This window comes from Dendropsophus ebraccatus, chromosome 13 (assembly GCF_027789765.1).
Source record: "Dendropsophus ebraccatus isolate aDenEbr1 chromosome 13, aDenEbr1.pat, whole genome shotgun sequence".
NCBI lineage: Eukaryota > Metazoa > Chordata > Amphibia > Anura > Hylidae > Dendropsophus > Dendropsophus ebraccatus.
The window spans coordinates 3,598,187-3,618,581 of NC_091466.1; the positions used below are offsets into that span (position 1 = coordinate 3,598,187).

Sequence of the window (20,395 nt, forward strand, 5' to 3'; positions counted from 1 at the left end):
AGGAGTCTAGGAGGGGGATAGAGGGGTCTGGGGTTTGGGAGGGAGATAGAGGAGTCGGGTTTGGGAGGGGATAGAGGAGTCTGGGGTTTGGGAGGGGGATAGAGGAGTCGGGTTTGGGAGGGGATAGAGGAGTCTGGGGTTTGGGAGGGGGATAGAGGAGTCTGGGGTTTGGGAGGGGATAGAGGAGTCGGGTTTGGGAGGGGATAGAGGAGTCGGGTTTGGGAGGGGATAGAGGAGTCGGGTTTGGGAGGGGGATAGAGGAGTCTGAGGTTTGGGAGGGGGATAGAGGAGTCTGAGGTTTGGGAGGGGGATAGAGGAGTCTGGGGTTTGGGAGGGGGATAGAGGAGTCGGGGGATAGAGGAGTCTGGGGTTTGGGAGGGGGATAGAGGAGTCTGGGGTTTGGGAGGAGTCTAGGAGGGGGATAGAGGAGTCTGGGGTTTGGGAGGGGGATAGAGGGGTCTGGGAGGGGGATAGAAGGGGGATAGAGGAGTCGGGTTTGGAAGGGGGATAGAGGAGTCTGGGGTTTGAGAGGGGTCTGGAGGGGGATAGAGGGGTCTGGGGTTTAGAAGGAATCTAGGAGGGTGAATAGAGGAGTCTGGGAGGGGGATAGAGAAGTCTGGGAGAAGGATAGAGGGGTCTGGGGTTTGGGAGGGGGATAGAGGGGTCTGGGGTTTGGGAGGGAGATAGAGGAGTCTGGGGTTTGGGAGGGAGATAGAGGAGTCTGGGGTTTGGGAGGGGGATAGAGGAGTCTGGGGTTTGGGAGGGGGATAGAGGAGTCTGGGGTTTGGGAGGAGATAGAGGAGTCGGGTTTGGGAGGGGGATAGAGGAGTCTGGGGTTTGGGAGGAGTCTAGGAGGGGGATAGAGGAGTCTGAGGTTTGGGTAGGGGATAGAGGAGTCTGAGGTTTGGGAGGAGTCTAGGAGGGGGATAGAGGAGTCTGAGGTTTGGGAGGGGGATAGAGGAGTCTGAGGTTTGGGAGGAGTCTAGGAGGGGGATAGAGGAGTCTGAGGTTTGGGAGGGGGATAGAGGAGTCTGAGGTTTGGGAGGGGGATAGAGGAGTCTGAGGTTTGGGAGGGGGATAGAGGGGGGGGAAAGAGGAGTCTGGGGTTTGGGGTTTGGGAGGGGGATAGAGGGGTCTGGGGTTTGGAAGGGGGATAGAGGGGTTTGGGAGGGGGATAGAGGAGTCTGGGGTTTGGGAGGAGGATAGAGGAGGGATAGAGGAGTCTAGGGGTTTGGGAGGGGAATAGAGGAGTCTAGGGGTTTGGGGGGATAGAGGAGTCTAGGGTTTGGGGGGGATAGAGGAGTCTGGAGTTTGGGGAGGGTAGAGGAGACTGGAGTTTGGGGGGATAGAGGAGTCTGGGGTTTGGGAGGAGTCTAGGAGGGGGATAGAGGAGTCTGGGGTTTGGGAGGGGGATAGAGGAGTCTGGGGTTTGGGAGGGGGATAGAGGAGTCTGGGGTTTGGGAGGGGGATAGAGGAGTCTGGGGTTTGGGAGGGGGATAGAGGAGTCTGGGGTTTGGGAGGGGGATAGAGGAGTCTGGGGTTTGGGAGGAGTCTAGGAGGGGGATAGAGGGGGGATAGAGGAGTCGGGTTTGGGAGGGGGATAGAGTGGGGATAGAGGAGTCGGGTTTGGGAGGGGGATAGAGTGGGGAAAGAGGAGTCTGGGGTTTGGGAGGGGGATAGAGGGGTCTGGGGTTTGGGAGGGGGATAGAGGAGTCTGGGGTTTGGGAGGGGGATAGAGGGAGGATAGAGGAGTCTGGGGTTTGGGAGGGGGATAGAGGGGTTTGGGAGGGGGATAGAGGAGTCTGCGGTTTGGGAGGGGGATAAAGGGGTTTGGGAGGGGGATAGAGGAGGGATAGAGGAGTCTAGGGGTTTGGGAGGGGGATAGAGGAGTCTAGGGGTTTGGGAGGGGGATAGAGGAGTCTAGGGTTTGGGGGGGATAGAGGAGTTTGGGGAGGGGGATAGAGGAGTCTAGGGGTTTGGGGGGGATAGAGGAGTCTAGGGTTTGGGAGGGGGATAGAGGAGACTGGAGTTTGGGGGGGTAGAGGAGTCTGGGGTTTGGGAGGAGTCTAGGAGGGGGATAGAGGATGCTAGGAGGGGGATAGAGGAGTCTGGGGTTTGGGAGGAGTCTAGGAGGGGGATAGAGGAGTCTGGGGTTTGGGAGGGGGATAGAGGGGTCTGGGAGGGGGATAGAAGGGGGATAGAGGAGTCGGGTTTGGGAGAGGGATAGAGGAGTCTGGGGTTTGAGAGGGGTCTGGAGGGGATAGAGGAGTCTGGAGGGGGATAGAGGAGTCTGGGGTTTGGGAGGAGTCTAGGAGGGGGATAGAGGAGTCTGGGGTTTGGGAGGGGGATAGAGGAGTCTGGAGGGGGATAGAGGGGTCTGGGGTTTGGGAGGGGGATAGAGGGGTCTGGGGTTTAGAAGGAATCTAGGAGGGTGAATAGAGGAGTCTGGGAGGGGGATAGAGAAGTCTGGGAGAAGGATAGAGGGGTCTGGGGTTTGGGAGGGGGATAGAGGAGTCTGGGGTTTGGGAGGAGTCTAGGAGGGGGATAGAGGGGTCTGGGGTTTGGGAGGGGGATAGAGGAGTCTGGGGTTTGGGAGGGGGATAGAGGAGTCTGGGGTTTGGGAGGAGTCTAGGAGGGGGATAGAGGGGTCTGGGGTTTAGGAGGGGGATAGAGGAGTCTGGGGTTTGGGAGGGGGATAGAGGAGTCTGGGGTTTGGGAGGGGATAGAGGAGTCGGGTTTGGGAGGGGGATAGAGGAGTCTGGGGTTTGGGAGGGGGATAGAGGAGTCTGAGGTTTGGGAGGGGGATAGAGGAGTCTGAGGTTTGGGAGGGGGATAGAGGAGTCTGAGGTTTGGGAGGGGGATAGAGGGGGGAAAGAGGAGTCTGGGGTTTGGGAGGGGGATAGAGGGGTCTGGGGTTTGGGAGGGGGATAGAGGGGTCTGGGGTTTGGGAGGGGGATAGAGGAGTCTGGGGTTTGGGAGGGGGATAGAGGGGGGATAGAGGGGTCTGGGGTTTGGGAGGGGGATAGAGGAGTCTGGGGTTTGGGAGGGGGATAGAGGGGTTAGGGAGGGGGATAGAGGAGTCTGGGGTTTGGGAGGGGGATAGAGGAGTCTGGGGTTTGGGAGGGGGATAGAGGGGTTAGGGAGGGGGATAGAGGAGTCTGGGGTTTGGGAGGGGAATAGAGGAGTCTAGGGGTTTGAGGGGATAGAGGAGTCTGGAGTTTGGGGGGGATAGAGGAGACTGGAGTTTGGGGGGATAGAGGAGTCTGGGGTTTAGGAGGAGTCTAGGAGGGGGATAGAGGAGTCTGGGGTTTGGGAGGGGGATAGAGGAGTCTGGGGTTTGGGAGGGGGATAGAGGAGTCTGGGGTTTGGGAGGGGGATAGAGGAGTCTGGGGTTTGGGAGGAGTCTAGGAGGGGGATAGAGGAGTCTGAGGTTTGGGAGGGGGAAAGAGGGGTCTGGGGTTTGGGAGGGGGATAGAGGGGTCTGGGGTTTGGGAGGGGGATAGAGGAGTCTGGGGTTTGGGAGGGGGATAGAGGAGTCTGGGATTTGGGAGGGGGATAGAGGAGTCTGGGATTTGGGAGGGGGATAGAGGGGATAGAGGAGTCTGGGGTTTGGGAGGGGGATAGAGGGGATAGAGGAGTCTGGGGTTTGGGAGGAGTCTAGGAGTGGGATAGAGGAGTCTGAGGTTTGGGAGGGGGATAGAGGAGTCTGGGGTTTGGGAGGAGTCTAGGAGGGGGATAGAGGAGTCTGGGGTTTGGGAGGGGGATAGAGGAGTCTGAGGTTTGGGAGGGGGATAGAGGAGTCTGGGGTTTGGGAGGAGTCTAGGAGGGGGATAGAGAAGTCTGGGGTTTGGGAGGGGGATAGAGGAGTCTGGGGTTTGGGAGGAGTCTAGGAGGGGGATAGAGGAGTCTGGGGTTTGGGAGGGGGAAAGAGGGGTCTGGGGTTTGGGAGGGGGATAGAGGGGTCTGGGGTTTGGGAGGGGGATAGAGGAGTCTGGGGTTTGGGAGGGGGATAGAGGGGTCTGGGGTTTGGGAGGGGGATAGAGGAGTCTGGGGTTTGGGAGGGGGATAGAGGGAGGATAGAGGAGTCTGGGGTTTGGGAGGGGGATAGAGGGGTTTGGGAGGGGGATAGAGGAGTCTGCGGTTTGGGAGGGGGATAAAGGGGTTTGGGAGGGGGATAGAGGAGGGATAGAGGAGTCTAGGGGTTTGGGAGGGGGATAGAGGAGTCTAGGGGTTTGGGGGGGGATAGAGGAGTCTAGGGTTTGGGGGGGATAGAGGAGTTTGGGGAGGGGGATAGAGGAGTCTAGGGGTTTGGGGGGGATAGAGGAGTCTAGGGTTTGGGGGGGATAGAGGAGACTGGAGTTTGGGGGGGTAGAGGAGTCTGGGGTTTGGGAGGAGTCTAGGAGGGGGATAGAGGATGCTAGGAGGGGGATAGAGGAGTCTGGGGTTTGGGAGGAGTCTAGGAGGGGGATAGAGGAGTCTGGGGTTTGGGAGGGGGATAGAGGGGTCTGGGAGGGGGATAGAAGGGGGATAGAGGAGTCGGGTTTGGGAGAGGGATAGAGGAGTCTGGGGTTTGAGAGGGGTCTGGAGGGGATAGAGGAGTCTGGAGGGGGATAGAGGAGTCTGGGGTTTGGGAGGAGTCTAGGAGGGGGATAGAGGAGTCTGGGGTTTGGGAGGGGGATAGAGGAGTCTGGAGGGGGATAGAGGGGTCTGGGGTTTGGGAGGGGGATAGAGGGGTCTGGGGTTTAGAAGGAATCTAGGAGGGTGAATAGAGGAGTCTGGGAGGGGGATAGAGAAGTCTGGGAGAAGGATAGAGGGGTCTGGGGTTTGGGAGGGGGATAGAGGAGTCTGGGGTTTGGGAGGAGTCTAGGAGGGGGATAGAGGGGTCTGGGGTTTGGGAGGGGGATAGAGGAGTCTGGGGTTTGGGAGGGGGATAGAGGAGTCTGGGGTTTGGGAGGAGTCTAGGAGGGGGATAGAGGGGTCTGGGGTTTAGGAGGGGGATAGAGGAGTCTGGGGTTTGGGAGGGGGATAGAGGAGTCTGGGGTTTGGGAGGGGATAGAGGAGTCGGGTTTGGGAGGGGGATAGAGGAGTCTGGGGTTTGGGAGGGGGATAGAAGAGTCTGAGGTTTGGGAGGGGGATAGAGGAGTCTGAGGTTTGGGAGGGGGATAGAGGAGTCTGAGGTTTGGGAGGGGGATAGAGGGGGGAAAGAGGAGTCTGGGGTTTGGGAGGGGGATAGAGGGGTCTGGGGTTTGGGAGGGGGATAGAGGGGTCTGGGGTTTGGGAGGGGGATAGAGGAGTCTGGGGTTTGGGAGGGGGATAGAGGGGGGATAGAGGGGTCTGGGGTTTGGGAGGGGGATAGAGGAGTCTGGGGTTTGGGAGGGGGATAGAGGGGTTAGGGAGGGGGATAGAGGAGTCTGGGGTTTGGGAGGGGGATAGAGGAGTCTGGGGTTTGGGAGGGGGATAGAGGGGTTAGGGAGGGGGATAGAGGAGTCTGGGGTTTGGGAGGGGAATAGAGGAGTCTAGGGGTTTGAGGGGATAGAGGAGTCTGGAGTTTGGGGGGGATAGAGGAGACTGGAGTTTGGGGGGATAGAGGAGTCTGGGGTTTAGGAGGAGTCTAGGAGGGGGATAGAGGAGTCTGGGGTTTGGGAGGGGGATAGAGGAGTCTGGGGTTTGGGAGGGGGATAGAGGAGTCTGGGGTTTGGGAGGGGGATAGAGGAGTCTGGGGTTTGGGAGGAGTCTAGGAGGGGGATAGAGGAGTCTGAGGTTTGGGAGGGGGAAAGAGGGGTCTGGGGTTTGGGAGGGGGATAGAGGGGTCTGGGGTTTGGGAGGGGGATAGAGGAGTCTGGGGTTTGGGAGGGGGATAGAGGAGTCTGGGATTTGGGAGGGGGATAGAGGAGTCTGGGATTTGGGAGGGGGATAGAGGGGATAGAGGAGTCTGGGGTTTGGGAGGGGGATAGAGGGGATAGAGGAGTCTGGGGTTTGGGAGGAGTCTAGGAGTGGGATAGAGGAGTCTGAGGTTTGGGAGGGGGATAGAGGAGTCTGGGGTTTGGGAGGAGTCTAGGAGGGGGATAGAGGAGTCTGGGGTTTGGGAGTGGGATAGAGGAGTCTGAGGTTTGGGAGGGGGATAGAGGAGTCTGGGGTTTGGGAGGAGTCTAGGAGGGGGATAGAGAAGTCTGGGGTTTGGGAGGGGGATAGAGGAGTCTGGGGTTTGGGAGGAGTCTAGGAGGGGGATAGAGGAGTCTGGGGTTTGGGAGGGGGAAAGAGGGGTCTGGGGTTTGGGAGGGGGATAGAGGGGTCTGGGGTTTGGGAGGGGGATAGAGGAGTCTGGGGTTTGGGAGGGGGATAGAGGAGTCTGGGGTTTGGGAGGGGGATAGAGGAGTCTGGGATTTGGGAGGGGGATAGAGGAGTCTGGGATTTGGGAGGGGGATAGAGGGGATAGAGGAGTCTGGGGTTTGGGAGGGGGATAGAGGGGATAGAGGAGTCTGGGGTTTGGGAGGGGGATAGAGGAGTCTGGGGTTTGGGAGGAGTCTAGGAGGGGGATAGAGGAGTCTGGGGTTTGGGAGTGGGATAGAGGAGTCTGAGGTTTGGGAGGGGGATAGAGGAGTCTGGGGTTTGGGAGGAGTCTAGGAGGGGGATAGAGGAGTCTGGGGTTTGGGAGGGGGATAGAGGAGTCTGGGGTTTGGGAGGAGTCTAGGAGGGGGATAGAGGGGGGATAGAGGAGTCGGGTTTGGGAGGGGGATAGAGGGGGGATAGAGGAGTCGGGTTTGGGAGGGGGATAGAGTGGGGAAAGAGGAGTCTGGGGTTTGGGAGGGGGATAGAGGGGTCTGGGGTTTGGGAGGGGGATAGAGGAGTCTGGGGTTTGGGAGGGGGATAGAGGGAGGATAGAGGAGTCTGGGGTTTGGGAGGGGGATAGAGGGGTTTGGGAGGGGGATAGAGGAGTCTGCGGTTTGGGAGGGGGATAAAGGGGTTTGGGAGGGGGATAGAGGAGGGATAGAGGAGTCTAGGGGTTTGGGAGGGGGATAGAGGAGTCTAGGGGTTTGGGGGGGGATAGAGGAGTCTAGGGTTTGGGGGGGATAGAGGAGTTTGGGGAGGGGGATAGAGGAGTCTAGGGGTTTGGGGGGGATAGAGGAGTCTAGGGTTTGGGGGGGATAGAGGAGACTGGAGTTTGGGGGGGTAGAGGAGTCTGGGGTTTGGGAGGAGTCTAGGAGGGGGATAGAGGATGCTAGGAGGGGGATAGAGGAGTCTGGGGTTTGGGAGGAGTCTAGGAGGGGGATAGAGGATGCTAGGAGGGGGATAGAGGAGTCTGGGGTTTGGGAGGGGGATAGAGGAGTCTGGGGTTTGGGAGGGGGATAGAGGAGTCTGGGGTTTGGGAGGGGATAGAGGAGTCGGGTTTGGGAGGGGGATAGAGGAGTCTGGGGTTTGGGAGGGGGATAGAAGAGTCTGAGGTTTGGGAGGGGGATAGAGGAGTCTGAGGTTTGGGAGGGGGATAGAGGAGTCTGAGGTTTGGGAGGGGGATAGAGGGGGGAAAGAGGAGTCTGGGGTTTGGGAGGGGGATAGAGGGGTCTGGGGTTTGGGAGGGGGATAGAGGAGTCTGGGGTTTGGGAGGGGGATAGAGGAGTCTGGGGTTTGGGAGGGGGATAGAGGGGTTAGGGAGGGGGATAGAGGAGTCTGGGGTTTGGGAGGGGGATAGAGGAGTCTGGGGTTTGGGAGGGGGATAGAGGAGTCTGGGGTTTGGGAGGGGAATAGAGGAGTCTAGGGGTTTGAGGGGATAGAGGAGTCTGGAGTTTGGGGGGGATAGAGGAGACTGGAGTTTGGGGGGATAGAGGAGTCTGGGGTTTGGGAGGGGGATAGAGGAGTCTGGGGTTTGGGAGGGGGATAGAGGAGTCTGGGGTTTGGGAGGAGTCTAGGAGGGGGATAGAGGAGTCTGAGGTTTGGGAGGGGGAAAGAGGGGTCTGGGGTTTGGGAGGGGGATAGAGGAGTCTGGGGTTTGGGAGGGGGATAGAGGAGTCTGGGGTTTGGGAGGAGTCTAGGAGGGGGATAGAGGAGTCTGAGGTTTGGGAGGGGGAAAGAGGGGTCTGGGGTTTGGGAGGGGGATAGAGGGGTCTGGGGTTTGGGAGGGGGATAGAGGAGTCTGGGGTTTGGGAGGGGGATAGAGGAGTCTGGGGTTTGGGAGGGGGATAGAGGAGTCTGGGATTTGGAAGGGGGATAGAGGAGTCTGGGATTTGGGAGGGGGATAGAGGGGATAGAGGAGTCTGGGGTTTGGGAGGGGGATAGAGGGGATAGAGGAGTCTGGGGTTTGGGAGGAGTCTAGGAGTGGGATAGAGGAGTCTGAGGTTTGGGAGGGGGATAGAGGAGTCTGGGGTTTGGGAGGGGGATAGAGGAGTCTGGGGTTTGGGAGGGGGATAGAGGGGATAGAGGGGTCTGGGGTGAAAAAGGTCTGGAGAACAGGTGGGCGGTGTCAATGAGAAACACTTGTAGCTCCTCCCTATGAGCGGCGATCCCTGCTCTCTGATTGGTTGCTCTGGCTCCCGTGTTTACATGCGGTGACTTCCGCCTCTCGGGCGGATGGCGTGACAGTGAGCAGTGGGCGGGCTCACTTGGTTACCTTAGAAAGTGGGCGGGGCGAAAATCGGCGGTCCCGGTATGGGGGCGGTTCTATGGTGTCTAGTGTTATCTTAGGGGGCGTGTCTGCTCGCTGTGTGCCGGTCGGGAGGCGGGGCTCCGTCCTCCGACAGTAATGGCGGCACCCCGGTTGGTTTTCATCTTTAGCGGGAAGAGGAAATCTGGGAAGGATTATATCACCGAGCGGCTGCGGGAGAGGTGACCCGGGGGCAGAGAGCGGTCATTGGGGGGCACTCTGCTGAGATGGGGGGGTCACATGGTCATTGGGGGGCACATGGTCATTAGGGGGCACTCTGCTGAGATGGGGGGGTCACATGGTCATTAGGGGGCACTCTGCTGAGATGGGGGGGTCACATGGTCATTGGGGGGCACTCTGCTGAGATGGGGGTCACATGGTCATTGGGGGGCACTCTGCTGAGATGGGGGGGTCACATGGTCATTAGGGGGCACTCTGCTGAGATGGGGGGGTCACATGGTCATTAGGGGGCACTCTGCTGAGATGGGGGGGTCACATGGTCATTAGGGCGCACTCTGCTGAGATGGGGGGTCACATGGTCATTAGGGGGCACTCTGCTGAGATGGGGGTCACATGGTCATTAGGGGGCACTCTGCTGAGATGGGGGTCACATGGTCATTAGGGGACACTCTGCTGAGATGGGGGTCACATGGTCATTAGGGGGCACTCTGCTGAGATGGGGGTCACATGGTCATTAGGGGGCACTCTGCTGAGATGGGGGGGTCACATGGTCATTAGGAGGCACTCTGCTGAGATGGGGGGGTCACATGGTCATTAGGAGGCACTCTGCTGAGATGGGGGGGTCACATGGTCATTAGGGGGCACTCTGCTGAGATGGGGGGGTCACATGGTCATTAGGGCCCACTCTGCTGAGATGGGGGGGGGTCACATGGTCATTAGGGGGCACTCTGCTGAGATGGGGGGGTCACATGGTCATTAGGGGGCACTCTGCTGAGATGGGGGGGGGTCACATGGTCATTAGGGGGCACTCTGCTGAGATGGGGGGGGTCACATGGTCATTAGGGGGCACTCTGCTGAGATGGGGGGGGTCACATGGTCATTAGGGGGCACTCTGCTGAGATGTGGGTCACATGGTCATTAGGGGGCACTCTGCTGAGATGGGGGGGTCACATGGTCATTAGGGGACACTCTGCTGAGATGGGGGGGTCACATGGTCATTAGAAGACACTCTGCTGAGATGGGGGGTCACATGGTCATTAGGGGGCACTCTGCTGAGATGGGGGGGGTCACATGGTCATTAGGGGGCACTCTGCTGAGATGTGGGTCACATGGTCATTAGGGGGCACTCTGCTGAGATGGGGGGGGTCACATGGTCATTAGGGGACACTCTGCTGAGATGGGGGGGTCACATGGTCATTAGAAGACACTCTGCTGAGATGGGGGGTCACATGGTCATTAGGGGGCACTCTGCTGAGATGGTGGTCACATGGTCATTAGGGGGCACTCTGCTGTATACTGTATGTGGGGTCCCGGGTGTAGTGTTGGGGTGACCTGTAACCCTCTTCCTAATGTCTCTCAGTTTAGGGGGGGATCTGTGTGCCATCCTGCGCCTCTCGGGACCCCTGAAACAGCAGTACGCTCTGGTAAGTGTCCCCCCGGCCCCTTGTTGGGGCCCCCCTTGTTCTGGGCCCCTGACAGCTCTGCTTGTCCTCCGCAGGAGCGGGCCCTGGACTATGAGCGCCTCCTGGACGCCAGCGACTACAAGGAGCGTTACCGGGGGGACATGATCCGCTGGGGGGAAGAGAAGAGGCGCTCCGACCCCGGATTCTTCTGCCGGCTGATTGTGGAGGGGGAGCGCCGCCCGCTGTGGGTAAGAGATGGGGAGACCCCGGGAAGTGGCCGCTAGGTGGCGCTCTCCAAATCATGGTCATTGTTCCCCCAGATCATCAGTGACGCTCGACGTAGGTCTGACGTGGACTGGTTCCGGGCGGCTTATGGCGACGTAACGCAAACCGTCCGTGTGGTGGCATCAGAGGAGACGCGGAGGTCCAGAGGATGGGTGTACACCCCAGGTGAGACCCCGCCCCTGCTGTGCCCCAGAGGATGGATGAGGCCCCGCCCCTGCTGTGCCCCAGAGGATAGATGTACACCCCAGGTGAGACCTTGCCCCCGCTGTGCCCCAGAGGATAGATGTACACCCCAGGTGAGACCCCGCCTCCGCTGTGCCCCAGAGGATAGATGTACACCCCAGGTGAGACCCCGCCTCCGCTGTGCCCCAGAGGATGGGTGTACACCCCAGGTGAGACCCCACCCCTGCTGTGCCCCAGAGGATGGATGAGGCCCCGCCCCTGCTGTGCCCCAGAGGATAGATGTACACCCCAGTTGAGACCCCGCCCCTGCTGTGCCCCAGAGGATAGATGTACACCCCAGGTGAGACCTTGCCCCCGCTGTGCCCCAGAGGATAGATGTACACCCCAGGTGAGACCCCGCCTCCGCTGTGCCCCAGAGGATAGATGTACACCCTAGGTGAGACCCCGCCTCCGCTGTGCCCCAGAGGATAGATGAACACCCCAGGTGAGACCCCACCCCCGCTGTGCCCCAGAGGTTAGGTGTACACCCCAGGTGAGACCCCGCCCCTGCTGTGCCCCAGAGGATGGATGAGACCCCGCCCCTGCTGTGCCCCAGAGGATAGATGTACACCCCAGTTGAGACCCCGCCCCTGCTGTGCCCCAGAGGATAGATGTACACCCCAGGTGAGACCTTGCCCCCGCTGTGCCCCAGAGGATAGATGTACACCCCAGGTGAGACCCCGCCTCCGCTATGCCCCAGAGGATAGATGTACACCCCAGGTGAGACCCCGCCCCCGCTGTGCCCCAGAGGTTAGGTGTACACCCCAGGTGAGACCCCGCCCCTGCTGTGCTTCAGAGGATGGATGAGTCCCCACCCCTGCTGTGCCCCAGAGGATGGATGAGACCCCGCCCCTGCTGTGCCCCAGAGGATGGATGAGACCCCGCCCCTGCTGTGCCCCAGAGGATAGGTGTACACCCCAGGTGAGACCCCGCCCCTGCTGTGCCCCAGAGGATGGATAAGTCCCCACCCCTGCTGTGCCCCAGAGGATGGATGAGACCCCGCCCCTGCTGTGCCCCAGAGGATGGGTGAGTCCCCGCCCCTGCTGTGCCCCAGAGGATGGGTGAGTCCCCGCCCCTGCTGTGCCCCAGAGGATGGGTGAGTCCCCGCCCCTGCTGTGCCCCAGAGGATGGGTGAGTCCCCGCCCCTGCTGTGCCCCAGAGGATGGGTGAGTCCCCGCCCCTGCTGTGCCCCAGAGGATGGGTGAGTCCCCGCCCCTGCTGTGCCCCAGAGGATGGGTGAGTCCCCGCCCCTGCTGTGCCCCAGAGGATGGGTGAGACCCTGCCCCCGCCCCCGCTTTTCCCCAGAGGTGAGACCCCACCCCTATCCCGTTCTGCCCCCCTCCCCCGCACTGGTCCCAGCACTGACCCAGCCTTTCTCTACAGAGGTGGATGACGCGGAGTCGGAGTGCGGCCTGGACAGCGGGGTCACATTTGATTGGATCATCACAAATGACGGGGATCGGAAGGCGCTGGACGAGCAGCTTCATAGACTGACGACCTTTACCCTCAGCAGACTGACCCTGCCGGTGTGAGCTGCAGCTGGTGCAGACGTGGTGGGGGGAGGGGGGGCACATACTTATGGGACACGAACATTATTAAACAGCAGGAGATGGAGCTGCGTATTGTGTCTGATTCTGTACGGCGCTGAGGGGGCGGGGCTTCATAGAGATTACCCAGGGCAACGCAACAGAGCTGTCAATCAGCCTGCACCCACACCAGCCGCAGGCAGCACCCAGCTAGTGCCCGATCCACCATAGAAGACTCTGTGTACGGATACTATTATGGGGGGGCTCTCTGTATAGATACTATTATGGGGGGGCTCGCTGTATAGATACTATTATGGGGGGCTCGCTGTATAGATACTATTATGGGGGGACTCGCTGTATAGATACTATTATGGGGGGGCTCTCTGTATAGATACTATTATGGGGGGGCTCGCTGTATAGATACTATTATGGGGGGGCTCGCTGTATAGATACTATTATGGGGGGCTTTCTGTATAGATACTATTATGGGGGGCTCGCTGTATAGATACTATTATGGGGGGCTTTCTGTATAGATACTATTATGGGGGGCTCGCTGTATAGATACTATTATGGGGGGGCTTTCTGTATAGCTACTATTATGGGGGGGGCTCGCTGTATAGATACTATTAAGGGGGGGCTCGCTGTATAGATACTATTATGGGGGGGCTCGCTGTATAGATACTATTATGGGGGGGCTCTCTGTATAGATACTATTATGGGGGGGTTCTCTGTATAGATACTATTATGGGGGGCTTTCTGTATAGATACTATTATGGGGGGGCTCTCTGTATAGATACTATTATGGGGGGGGGCTCGCTGTATAGATACTATTATGGGGGGGACTCGCTGTATAGATACTATTATGGGGGCTCTCTGTATAGATACGATTATGGGGGCTCGCTGTATAGATACTATTATGGGGGGGACTCGCTGTATAGATACTATTATGGGGGGGCTCGCTGTATAGATACTATTATGGGGGGCTTTCTGTATAGATACTATTATGGGGGGCTCGCTGTATAGATACTATTATGGGGGGCTTTCTGTATAGATACTATTATGGGGGGCTCGCTGTATAGATACTATTATGGGGGGGCTTTCTGTATAGCTACTATTATGGGGGGGGCTCGCTGTATAGATACTATTATGGGGGGGCTCGCTGTATAGATACTATTATGGGGGGGCTCGCTGTATAGATACTATTAGGGGGGGGCTCTCTGTATAGATACTATTATGGGGGGGTTCTCTGTATAGATACTATTATGGGGGGCTTTCTGTATAGATACTATTATGGGGGGGCTCTCTGTATAGATACTATTATGGGGGGGGGCTCGCTGTATAGATACTATTATGGGGGGGACTCGCTGTATAGATACTATTATGGGGGCTCTCTGTATAGATACGATTATGGGGGCTCGCTGTATAGATACTATTATGGGGGGGACTCGCTGTATAGATACTATTATGGGGGGCTCTCTGTATAGATACGATTATGGGGGCTCGCTGTATAGATACTATTATGGGGGGGCTCTCTGTATAGATACTATTATGGGGGTTCTCTGTATAGATACTATTATGGGGGGGACTCGCTGTACAGATACTATTATGGGGGGGGCTCTCTGTATAGATACTATTATGGGGGCTCTCTGTATAGATACTATTATGGGGGGGCTCTCTGTATAGATACTATTATGGGGGCTCGCTGTATAGATACTATTATGGGGGGGCTCTCTGTATAGATACTATTATGGGGGCTCTCTGTATAGATACGATTATGGGGGCTCTCTGTATAGATACGATTATGGGGGCTCTCTGTATAGATACGATTATGGGGGGGCTCTCTGTATAGATACTATTATGGGGGGCTCTCTGTATAGATACTATTATGGGGGGGGGCTCTCTGTATAGATACTATTATGGGGGGGCTGTCTGTATAGATACTATTATGGGGGGCTCTCTGTATAGATACTATTATGGGGGGCTCTCTGTATAGATACTATTATAGGGGACTCGCTGTATAGATACTATTATGGGGGGGGGCTCTCTGTATAGATACTATTATGGGGGGGCTCTCTGTATAGATACTATTATGGGGGCTCTCTGTATAGATACTATTATGGGGGCTCGCTGTATAGATACTATTATGGGGGCTCGCTGTATAGATACTATTATGGGGGCTCTCTGTATAGATACTATTATGGGGGCTCTCTGTATAGATACTATTATGGGGGCTCTCTGTATAGATACTATTATGGGGGGGCTCTCTGTATAGATACTATTATGGGGGGGCTCTCTGTATAGATACTATTATGGGGGCTCTCTGTATAGATACTATTATGGGGGCTCTCTGTATAGATACTATTATGGGGGCTTGCTGTATAGATACTATTATGGGGGGGCTCTCTGTATAGATACTATTATGGGGGCTCTCTGTATAGATACTATTATGGGGGCTTGCTGTATAGATACTATTATGGGGGGGCTCTCTGTATAGATACTATTATGGGGGCTCTCTGTATAGATACTATTATGGGGGGGCTCTCTGTATAGATACTATTATGGGGGGGCTCTCTGTATAGATACTATTATGGGGGTTCTCTGTATAGATACTATTATGGGGGGGGCTCTCTGTATAAATACTATTATGGGGGCTCTCTGTATAGATACTATTATGGGGGCTCTCTATAGATACGATTATGGGGGCTTGCTGTATAGATACTATTATGGGGGGGGGCTCTCTGTATAGATGCTATTATGGGGGCTTGCTGTATAGATACTATTATGGGGGCTCTCTGTATAGATACTATTATGGGGGCTCTCTGTATAGATACTATTATGGGGGCTCTCTGTATAGATACTATTATGGGGGGGCTCTGTATAGATACTATTATGGGGGGGCTCTCTGTATAGATACTATTATGGGGGCTCTCTGTATAGATACTATTATGGGGGCTTGCTGTATAGATACTATTATGGGGGGGCTCTCTGTATAGATACTATTATGGGGGCTCTCTGTATAGATACTATTATGGGGGGGCTTTCTGTATAGCTACTATTATGGGGGGGCTCGCTGTATAGATACTATTATGGGGGGCTCTCTGTATAGATACTATTATGGGGGGGCTCTCTGTATAGATACTATTATGGGGGGGGCTCTGTATAGATACTATTATGGGGGGGCTCTCTGTATAGATACTATTATGGGGGGGGCTCTGTATAGATACTATTATGGGGGGGGCTTTGTATAGATACTATTATGGGGGGGGCTCTCTGTATAGATGCTATTATGGGGGCTCTCTGTATAGATGCTATTATGGGGGCTCTCTGTATAGATACTATTATGGGGGCTCTCTGTATAGATACTATTATGGGGGCTCTCTGTATAGATACTATTATGGGGGGGGGCTCTCTGTATAGATACTATTATGGGGGCTTGCTGTATAGATACTATTATGGGGGGGCTCGCTGTATAGATACTATAATGGGGGGGACTCGCTGTATAGATACTATTATGGGGGCTCTCTGTATAGATACTATTATGGGGGGCTCTCTGTATAGATACTATTACGGGGGCTCTCTGTATAGATACGATTATGGGGGCTCTCTGTATAGATACGATTATGGGGGGGCTCTCTGTATAGATACTATTATGGGGGGCTCTCTGTATAGATACTATTATAGGGGACTCGCTGTATAGATACTATTTTGGGGGGGGCTCTCTGTATAGATACTATTATGGGGGGCTGTCTGTATAGATACTATTATGGGGGGGCTCTCTGTATAGATACTATTATGGGGGCTCTCTGTATAGATACTATTATAGGGGACTCGCTGTATAGATACTATTATGGGGGGGCTCTCTGTATAGATACTATTATGGGGGGGGGCTCTCTGTATAGATACTATTATGGGGGGGCTCTCTGTATAGATACTATTATGGGGGCTTGCTGTATAGATGCTATTATGGGGGCTCTCTGTATAGATGCTATTATGGGGGCTCTCTGTATAGATGCTATTATGGGGGGCTCTCTGTATAGATACTATTATGGGGGGGCTCTCTGTATAGATACTATTATGGGGGGGCTCTCTGTATAGATACTATTATGGGGGGGCTCTCTGTATAGATACTATTATGGGGGGGGCTCTCTGTATAGATACTATTATGGGGGGGGGGGCTCGCTGTATAGACACTATTATGGGGGGGCTCTCTGTATAGATACTATTATGGGGGGGCTCTCTGTATAGATACTATTATGGGGGGGGGGCTCGCTGTATAGACACTATTATGGGGGGGCTCTCTGTATAGATACTATTATGGGGGGCTCTCTGTATAGATACTATTATGGGGGCTCTCTGTATAGATACTATTATGGGGGGCTCTCTGTATAGATACGATTATGGGGGCTCTCTGTATAGATACTATTATGGGGGGGCTCTCTGTATAGATACTATTATGGGGGGGCTCTCTGTATAGAATACTATTATGGGGGGCTCTCTGTATAGATACTATTATGGGGGGGCTCTCTGTATAGATACTATTATGGGGGCTCTCTGTATAGATACTATTATGGGGGGGGGCTCGCTGTATAGACACTATTATGGGGGGGGCTCTCTGTATAGATACTATTATGGGGGGCTCTCTGTATAGATACGATTATGGGGGCTCTCTGTATAGATACTATTATGGGGGGCTCTCTGTATAGATACTATTATGGGGGGGGCTCTCTGTATAGATACTATTATGGGGGGCTCTCTGTATAGATACTATTATGGGGGCTCTCTATATAGATACGATTATGGGGGGCTCTTTGTATAGATACTATTATGGGGGGGGGCTCTCTGTATAGATACTATTATGGGGGGCTCTCTGTATAGATACTATTATGGGGGGGCTCTCTGTATAGATACTATTATGGGGGGGCTCTCTGTATAGATACTATTATGGGGGGGCTCACTGTATAGATACTATTATGGGGGCTCTCTGTATAGATACTATTATGGGGGGGGGCTCTCTGTATAGATACTATTATGGGGGGGCTCGCTGTATAGATACTATTATGGGGGGGCTCTCTGTATAGATACTATTATGGGGGGGCTCGCTGTATAGATACTATTATGGGGGGGCTCTCTGTATAGATACTATTATGGGGGGGGGGCTCTCTGTATAGATACTATTATGGGGGGGCTCGCTGTATAGATACTATTATGGGGGGCTCTCTGTATAGATGCTATTATGGGGGGGCTCTCTGTATAGATACTATTATGGGGGGCTCTCTGTATAGATACTATTATGGGGGGGACTCGCTGTATAGATACTATTATGGGGGCTCTCTGTATAGATACTATTATGGGGGGGACTCGCTGTATAGATACTATTATGGGGGCTCTCTGTATAGATACTATTATGGGGGGGGCTCTCTGTATAGATACTATTATGGGGAGGCTCTCTGTATAGATACTATTATGGGGGGGCTCTGTATAGATACTATTATGGGGGGCTCTCTGTATAGATACTATTATGGGGGCTCTCTGTATAGATACTATTATGGGGGCTCTCTATATAGATACGATTATGGGGGGCTCTTTGTATAGATACTATTATGGGGGGGGGGCTCTCTGTATAGATACTATTATAGGGGGCTCTCTGTATAGATACTATTATGGGGGTTCTCTGTATAGATACTATTATGGGGGGGCTCTCTGTATAGATACTATTATGGGGGCTCTCTGTATAGATACTATTATGGGGGGCTCTCTGTATAGATACTATTATGGGGGCTCTCTGTATAGATACTATTATGGGGGCTTTCTGTATAGATACTATTATGGGGAGGCTCTCTGTATAGATACTATTATGGGGGGGCTTTCTGTATAGATACTATTATGGGGGGGCTCTGTATAGATACTATTATGGGGGGCTCTCTGTATAGATACTATTATGGGGGCTCTCTGTATAGATACTATTATGGGGGGGACTCGCTGTATAGATACTATTATGGGGGGCTCGCTGTATAGATACTATTATGGGGGCTCTCTGTATAGATACTATTATGGGGGGGCTCTCTGTATAGATACTATTATGGGGAGGCTCTCTGTATAGATACTATTATGGGGGGGCTCTGTATAGATACTATTATGGGGGCTCTCTGTATAGATACTATTATGGGGGCTCTCTGTATAGATACTATTATGGGGGGGGCTCTCTATATAGATACGATTATGGGGGGCTCTTTGTATAGATACTATTATGGGGGGGGCTCTCTGTATAGATACTATTATAGGGGGCTCTCTGTATAGATACTATTATGGGGGTTCTCTGTATAGATACTATTATGGGGGGGCTCTCTGTATAGATACTATTATGGGGGGCTCTCTGTATAGATACTATTATGGGGGCTCTCTGTATAGATACTATTATGGGGGCTCTCTGTATAGATACTATTATGGGGGCTTTCTGTATAGATACTATTATGGGGAGGCTCTCTGTATAGATACTATTATGGGGGGGCTTTCTGTATAGATACTATTATGGGGGGGCTCTGTATAGATACTATTATGGGGGGCTCTCTGTATAGATACTATTATGGGGGGCTCGCTGTATAGATACTATTATGGGGGGGGGCTCTCTGTATAGTTACTATTATGGGGGGCTCTCTGTATAGATACTATTATGGGGGGGGGCTCTGTATAGATACTATTATGGGGGCTCGCTGTATAGATACTATTATGGGGGGGGCTCTCTGTATAGATACTATTATGGGGGCTCGCTGTATAGATACTATTATGGGGGGGCTCTCTGTATAGATACTATTATGGGGAGGCTCTCTGTATAGATACTATTATGGGGGGGCTCTCTGTATAGATACTATTATGGGGGCTCTCTGTATAGATACTATTATGGGGGGGGGCTCTCTGTATAGTTACTATTATGGGGGGCTCTCTGTATAGATACTATTATGGGGGGGGGGCTCTGTATAGATACTATTATGGGGGGGCTCTCTGTATAGATACTATTATGGGGGCTCTCTGTATAGATACGATTATGGGGGGCTCTCTGTATAGATACTATTATGGGGGGCTCGCTGTATAGATACTATTATGGGGGGCTCGCTGTATAGATACTATTATGGGGGGGCTCTCTGTATAGATACTTTTATGGGGGGGCTTTCTGTATAGATACTATTATGGGGGCTCTCTGTATAGATACTATTATGGGGGGGGCTCTCTGTATAGATGCTATTATGGGGGGCTCTCTGTATAGACACTATTATGGGGGGGCTCTCTGTATAGATACTATTATGGGGGGGCTCTCTGTATAGATACTATTATGGGGGCTCTCTGTATAGATACTATTATGGGGGGGGCTCTCTGTATAGATACTATTATGGGGGGGCTCGCTGTATAGATACTATTATGGGGGGCTCGCTGTATAGATACTATCATGGGGGGGCTCTCTGTATAGATACTTTTATGGGGGGGCTTTCTGTATAGATACTATTATGGGGGCTCTCTGTATAGATACTATTATGGGGGGGCTCTCTGTATAGATACTATTATGGGGGCTCTCTGTATAGATACTATTATGGGGGCTCGCTGTATAGATACTATTATGGGGGCTCGCTGTATAGATACTATTATGGGGGCTCTCTGTATAGATACTATTATGGGGGGGCTCTGTATAGATACTATTATGGGGGGGGGGCTCTGTATAGATACTATTATGGGGGCTCTCTGTATAGATACTATTATGGGGGGGGGCTCTCTGTATAGATACTATTATGGGGGGCTCTCTGTATAGATACTATTATGGGGGGGCTCTGTATAGATACTATTATGGGGGGGGGCTCTGTATAGATACTATTATGGGGGCTCTCTGTATAGATACTATTATGGGGGGGGGCTCTCTGTATAGATACGATTATGGGGGGGCTCGCTGTATAGATACTATTATGGGGGCTTGCTGTATTGATACTATTACAATATATGGGGCTTTTCACCCATCACTATAGCACAGGTCAGTTGCTAAGAATTACGGACTCGTTGCCATAACAGCAAGGCGGTCATGTGCAGCTTCTAGGCCCGCCCCGTGTACCGCCAAGTTATTATTGCTATGTGCTTCCGGGTCACGTGTACAAGCTGCTACG

At 54.1% G+C, this 20,395-nt stretch overlaps 1 protein-coding gene across 1 annotated transcript; it reads left to right on the forward strand.

The window, feature by feature from the left end:
• Window positions 1-8,576: 8,576 nt before the first annotated feature.
• On the forward strand, window positions 8,577-12,310 carry PMVK (phosphomevalonate kinase). The gene is made up of 5 exons (XM_069949171.1): window positions 8,577-8,817; window positions 10,176-10,239; window positions 10,314-10,466; window positions 10,539-10,668; window positions 12,109-12,310. Exons 1-5 carry the CDS (start codon window positions 8,735-8,737, stop codon window positions 12,255-12,257), a joined length of 579 nt encoding a protein of 192 aa, XP_069805272.1. The 5' UTR covers window positions 8,577-8,734; the 3' UTR covers window positions 12,258-12,310.
• The last annotated feature ends 8,085 nt before the right edge of the window (window positions 12,311-20,395 follow it).

Bases quoted from the DNA above. Each gene is read 5' to 3' on its own strand.
- PMVK (XM_069949171.1), top strand. From the start codon at position 8,735: ATGGCGGCACCCCGGTTGGTTTTCATCTTTAGCGGGAAGAGGAAATCT. The intron at 8,818-10,175 runs GTGACCCGGGGG...AATGTCTCTCAG, and splicing joins ACCGAGCGGCTGCGGGAGAG to TTTAGGGGGGGATCTGTGTG. The intron at 10,240-10,313 runs GTAAGTGTCCCC...TGTCCTCCGCAG, and splicing joins TGAAACAGCAGTACGCTCTG to GAGCGGGCCCTGGACTATGA.